The 6,000-nt window shown below is 46.4% G+C and overlaps 1 protein-coding gene across 1 annotated transcript; it reads left to right on the top strand.

Moving 5' to 3' along the window:
- Positions 1-1,069: 1,069 nt before the first annotated feature.
- Positions 1,070-5,260, top strand: LOC310915297 (serine protease inhibitor Kazal-type 6-like; the record flags this gene model as incomplete). Its single annotated transcript, XM_083872081.1, has 4 exons — positions 1,070-1,127; positions 3,372-3,403; positions 4,338-4,450; positions 5,215-5,260. 4 exons carry the CDS (start codon positions 1,070-1,072, stop codon positions 5,258-5,260), a joined length of 249 nt encoding a protein of 82 aa, XP_083728207.1.
- Positions 5,261-6,000: the final 740 nt, after the last annotated feature.

The raw sequence follows: 6,000 nt of genomic DNA, 5'->3' as shown, positions 1-6,000 counted from the left end.
GACTCATGGCATTGCTCTCCTGCAGAAACTCTCTTGCTGGATGGGGATGCTGGCAGCATCTTTTCCTCTGTTGCTAGAAAAATGTGTAAAAATGTGATGGTTATTTTAAGGTGGTTTTTTTTTTTCCACTCCTGTGTAAAATTTGGCTGCAACTAGTTGTGCATTCAAAATTCACTGGAGGAACTAAAACCCAGATATATCTACACACATTCCTCTCCTAAGCCTGGTCTCCTTAGGAAAACATACTAAAATTTAGGCTTATTCTTATCTGGAGAGGTGTTTGGCAAATGGTGTGCCTGGATACAAATCCTTGCTCAGCCTCAGCTGGAAATAGAGCTTGGATCTGCCAATTCCCCATCAAATTCCCATCACTGCCACTTGGGGTGGGAGCAGAGCCCTAACATATGTTTGTGAATGTGAGAAACTGGGAAAACATTGACAGCTAGAGTTTAAATAGTTCAGGGAGGAGAATCAGCAGTCCTATCTGGGACTGTGCACACAGGAGGAGAGCATGTCGCAGCCCGGTGCTTCTCCACCCCAACTCCACAAATTTAGAACCATCCTCAAAAATAGCCAGGGAACAACGTATAATTGGTTTCACAGACAACACATGCTCATGCTGTGATTTATTTCGTAATGTCTAGTGAGTGTCATCACGCTGCACTCAGAGCCTTGGTGCTGGCGTTCAGAGAGGGCCCATAGAATGAAAATTACCAGCTTCCCTGATGAATCATTGCTTTGAAAATTCACCCTTGTGAGAATCCTGTGACTATTCAGAGAAAAAAAAAATAATTATGCTACAAGCACGTCTATCACTCATATAATTATCCCTTTCTAGGTTTGATGTGGACAGGACAGCATTCCTTAAAGCACCATAAACCGGCCAGGACCAATAATGGCTTTAGAAACCAAGTGGAGAAGTTCTCACAATTAAGGTGGGGAAGGAGGACAGCTATGGACAGGCACATAAATACACAGAAAGGCAGCTCAGTGTGCACACTGTGGGCTCTGGGACTGAGACAACACCTCCTGCTCCGACCTTGGCTTGGACTAAAGAGCTGCCTGTAGCATGAGGGCTACAGGTGCCTTAGTGCTTCTCAGCCTGCTGCTGCTCTCTTTCCTCTCAGGTAAGTGATCTTTTCCCTAGCCTAGAAAAGAAAAAAAAAAAAAACAACCGCCAAAACCTCTCCTGACAACAAATTTTGGAGAGTCTTGATCACCGGCTGACAGACTTGAAGATAAAGCTGAGCAAGTAGAAAATATCTACAGGACTTGCTCACTCATATGACATATTTTCATTCCTTGTGTGCCTCTGCAGTGGATAATGTGCTGGAGGTGTCACTGAGAGACAGAGCAAGCAAATTCTGAGCATTTCTTCAGCAAATATACCAAAGCAGAGTGTGATTATGAATTTTTGGTACAAGTGTTCACTGGAGAATTTTGCTGAACCAGTTAGAGAAGAAACTCGCTCACCTCCAGGTCATCTGCTCTTGTTTTGATCCTAAGCATCTTGGTATTTGGTGTTTTCCTTGGAGATGTGGAGATGTAATTAGATGAAAGTTTCAGCTTTCGTTGATGTTGCAGAGAAAAGCTTGAAAATTAAATTCAAATGTCCTCGAGGAGTCAGAACAAAGAGGGCAAATTAAAAGGATCCAGCAACTATTTATCTGGAGATTTACACATCTCTGTGATGATGTGGGGAAGCTGAGTGGTGATTTTTGAACCTCTAGATCATGTCAGTGTTATCACTTTCTTGAGTACAGCTGACCCAGGTCTTCAAGGTGTGTGGCAACAGTTATTGAAGAATATGTGGAACAAGAATTATTTATACTTGTTTTTCTGCGAATAATTTGAATAAAGAAGTCACTTGAGAAAAATGGCAAGCTGTGCATGGAGAAGAGGTGAATTGCTTTGTACACATTATTCATTATGAAATATTCATCTGTCTCTAATTGAGTCTTAATTGGGACTGGGTTCCGTCAGAAGGCTGATGCTTCCTTCCAAGGCCGGGCAGAATAGCAGCAAACCCTGTGATCTCCTGTAAAGTAAACAGATGTCAAGAGGCATCATCACAAATTCTCCTCATGCAAAATTCTCCTGTAGTCTCATGCAATATTTATAAAAACTATTTAATGTGCTGTTTTGTAAATAAATACAGCAGATAGCCATACCAGTGCCTTCAACATTCAGGCAGCCTGGCCAAACCTCAAGGACAGAGTAAATGTGCCAGCACCAGGAAAAAACACCAAAGGACAACAGAAATAGCAAAAGAAGTAGGAAGAGTTGATGGATGAGGGTTGAGCTGACTGAGGGTTGGGTGGGATTTCCACCAGCAAGGGATGAGTGTAGGTCAAGGTCCTTCCACCTCCTGCCCAGAGCCACCTGAGCAGCACCACAGCTGGCAGTGACCCCTCTGACCAGCAGACACAGCCTCAACAAATACTGGTTGTTTGTCCCACTCTGCTGTGACCCAGATTCTGCAGATCTGCCTTCAACCCACCCTGGAGTGTCAGGCTCCCCCTTAGAGACATGACAGGGTCGTCCCGTTTCACAGCTCTGACTCAACCTACACGCCTGCCTGCTGGTTTTGCTGGGAAGAAACACAAAGAGCATGGACTGGTTAGCTCCAGGCCCAGAGCCTGTGGTTACAGAGGAGATTTTTGTGCTGGTTCTGACCGGCACTGCCTGTTCTGCTCTCTGTCACCCCATGACATCTTCATATCTCACCTGGGCTGAGCCTGTCCTGGGAGGGTGTCTGGGCTGTGCTGTCACCCAAGAGGTTGAAGAGTTTCTGCTTGCTGAATCTGCATTTAATAGAACCATGGAATCATTACTGTTGGAAAAAACCTCTAAGATCATCAACCCCAACCTCTGACTGATCACCACTTTGTGAACATGAACCCAACCACAGGATCTTCTTCTCCATGGTTCCCTCCTGTCAACAGCACCAGCCACTTGCATTGTTCAGAGGTGCAGGAGCCTAAATGCCAAACCAAAAGGGTTTAAAATCTCTGGGGGCACAGTTCCACATCCGATATGGCAGCTTGTTTCCCCGGGAGTGGCTGCCTTCCAGCAGATTGGGTTGTGTGTCTGAGGTGTAGTTAGCAGCTGAATGAATGATTGAATGGTATTTTAGTAGCATTTTTCAAAATAGGAAAATACTGAAAAGCAATTCAGATAATGTATTTCCTGCCCCCTCTTCCCCTGTGAAGGATGACGGAGCAGGAAAACCTGGAGTGTGTTTCACTGTGGTTTGCATAAAAGGTTTTGGAATTTAGCTCAGACTTTATCAGAAAGTAATGCTGACGTGTAAAATCTGTCTGGTTTTTTTTTTCTTTTCCTTTTTTTTTTTTTTTTTTTTTTTCTTTTAGTTCCAGATGTAGGAGGTCAAGAGATTGAAGAGGTTAGTGCTGCTGTTTCTGCTTGCTGAATCTGCATTTAATAGAACCATGGAATCATTACTGTTGGAAAAGACCTCCAAGATCATCGAATCCAACCTCTGACTGATCACCACTTTGTCAAGTAAACCATAGCACTGAGTGCCACATCCAGTCATGGCGTTTCACTTTGGAGGAATGTTTTTATAACCAAAATCTTGGTTCTGGGTAAACAGTTTTAAATGTCTGCTGGGAGCAGGTGGGTCCTTCCAGGGATTCCCAGTGCTGGGGAGTTCACTGCTACCTGGGGAATGTTGTGTGGCCACGTTAGCAGGTAGAGCAGGGAAATAAATGGTTGATTTAGCAAATGTTTATGTGCTGCACCACTTTTGACTCAGCTTCACTATCCAATCTTCTCATGAAACGAACAGATTGTTGAGTGTTCTATTCCCTCAAATTTAGTTCATCCCTGGGACTTTTAGAGAAACAAAATACCTTTACACTTCCTATGCCATAGTTTTTGATTCCCCAGGGAATTTCCATATGGTTTTCCCCTCCTTCCTCTGGGAAAGGAGGAACTCAGCAATCACCAAACTGAGTGCAGGGTTTCGCAAGACACCTGAAGTCATGCAGCAGGGAGGTAGCTCGGCTCCAAGTGCCTGACAGAGCATCAGTGCTGACTCCTCTCATGCATGCCTAGGCTAATCCACTCCTATTGTTGGGAGATCAAGACTTCTCCCAGGTGACTACAATTTCCCTTCTCAAACAAGGGGCCAAAATTCCCCTGGAACGCCGCTCCTGCTCATTTCAGAGAGAGCTTTCTCTATCAGAAAATAGGCAGCGTCAGCACTTGTCAGAAAAAGCATTACATTAATGACTTTGGGTCCAATTTGGAAAATGAAACAAAGAGTATGGGGGTCCTGAAGGTTTTTTTTATTATTATTACTATTCCCTGTGCAGATTTGTAGAGAGTTCGTAAACAGAAGCGTGTACTGCACGAGGGAGTCCAACCCTCACTGCGGCACGGATGGAGTCACATATGGGAACAAGTGTGCCTTCTGCAAGGCAGTGCTGTAAGTGACACTGGGGGGCTGAAACAGCAGGGTTTGCCTTCATTTCCATGCCTCTAATGATGTTCTTCAGGGAGGGGAAGCCCTGCATGAAGGCTGCTCCTCTTGTATGGACCAGGCTCTGCACCGTGCCAAGCGGAATGTTTCCTCCTTGGAGCAGAGCTGTGTGACTACGAGTTAATTTTAATTCATTTCTGGGCGTTGCAGGCTGCTGGTTGCCATGCTGAGAGGCAGCACAGGGCCTGGGAAGCAAATGCATCCTGCCTGTACCTTCCACAAGCACTAAATTGATGCACAATTCCCACTGTGTGCCACAGGCTGCAGCTCTCACTGCCCACACTCCTGGGTACTGAGAAGTGCCTGGAGGAATGTGGGAGCTGAGCCATGCCAAGTTATTCCTGAAAAGTCTGAATGAACTTTGTGGAACAAGACGCAAGATCTCAGTGGAAGAACAGGATGTCTCCCCTATTCCTGAGCTCTGTCACCTTTTAAAGGAGACGCAATAGGAACCATCGCTGATGGATGGAATGTGCTTGCAAAATGTTTTTGCCTTAGCACTCCTTACATTTAGTGTGCAGCCAAGGCTGCCTTATCCTAGGGCAAATCAGAGAAGAATGAGGAGAGGAGAAAATGGCTGGGTGTTCCTTGGGAGGTACCAGGGACACACACTGGCACGAGTCAGGCCTGTTGGGATGGACGAGCCCTGTCCCACACTGCTGTGTCCGTCATTTGCTGCTTGCTCTAAGCCTCTCTCCCTCCTTTTACAGGAGAAGTGGAGGGAAAATAAGATTGAAGCACCTGGGGAAATGCTGAGTCTTCCATGGACCAAGCAGGAGGAGCTGAGCCGCTGTCGGCAGCGGCCGCGGACACGGGGGCAGCCCGTCCTCCCTCTGCTGTCTCTGCTCAATAAAATAAAACTCAGCACCATTCCTTGGCTGGATTCTTTTTTCCGTAAGACCCAGAAAAATGCTTTGATCCAGCCGTGCTGGAGCCTGATGTGTGGCTTTGCTCTCCTGTGCTGTTGCATCACCCTTCTCCCGGGAAGAAAGGTGATTCCCACGGCTCCCATGGGCTGTGTCCTCCTGCCCCAACCAGCCACAGCTCCTCTGTCCTGTCCTGCCTGGCAAACTGGCACATGCTGGGCAGCCAAAAACTGCTCCTGCTCATGGGCTCCTGCCTGACCTTGCCCATCCCAAGGGGAGGGTGACAACAGGAGCCTCTGTTCCATTCCCAGCCTCCATAGCCGTGTTCCTTCTCTCTCAGGGGTTATTGTGGGAGGGTGACGGGAGAGCTGATGAGCAGTGTGACTGCAGATGCCTCATCTCCTTTGGAAAGCAGAGACAAGCAAGCTGAGGGTAGGGAATATTGCTCCATTTAAGCCTGCACCCAAAAGATGGCAGGTGGAGGCTGGTTTCAGGCAGAAGCTGTGAGGCTCTTCTTCCCAAATCAGTCTTTTTCCTTCTTTTCTCTTAGAGAACGCTTTGTCTTGAAAACTGTGAACTCACCAGCATAAGTTTCCTGCTGTCAAGTGTCTTCTCATGCTAATAAAATTA

This window comes from Zosterops lateralis (assembly GCF_965231275.1).
Source record: "Zosterops lateralis genome assembly, chromosome: 14".
In the NCBI taxonomy this organism is placed as follows: Eukaryota; Metazoa; Chordata; class Aves; order Passeriformes; family Zosteropidae; genus Zosterops; species Zosterops lateralis.
The sequence above is the reverse complement of the archived record's forward strand: the minus strand, read 5'-3'. Positions and strand labels throughout refer to the sequence as shown.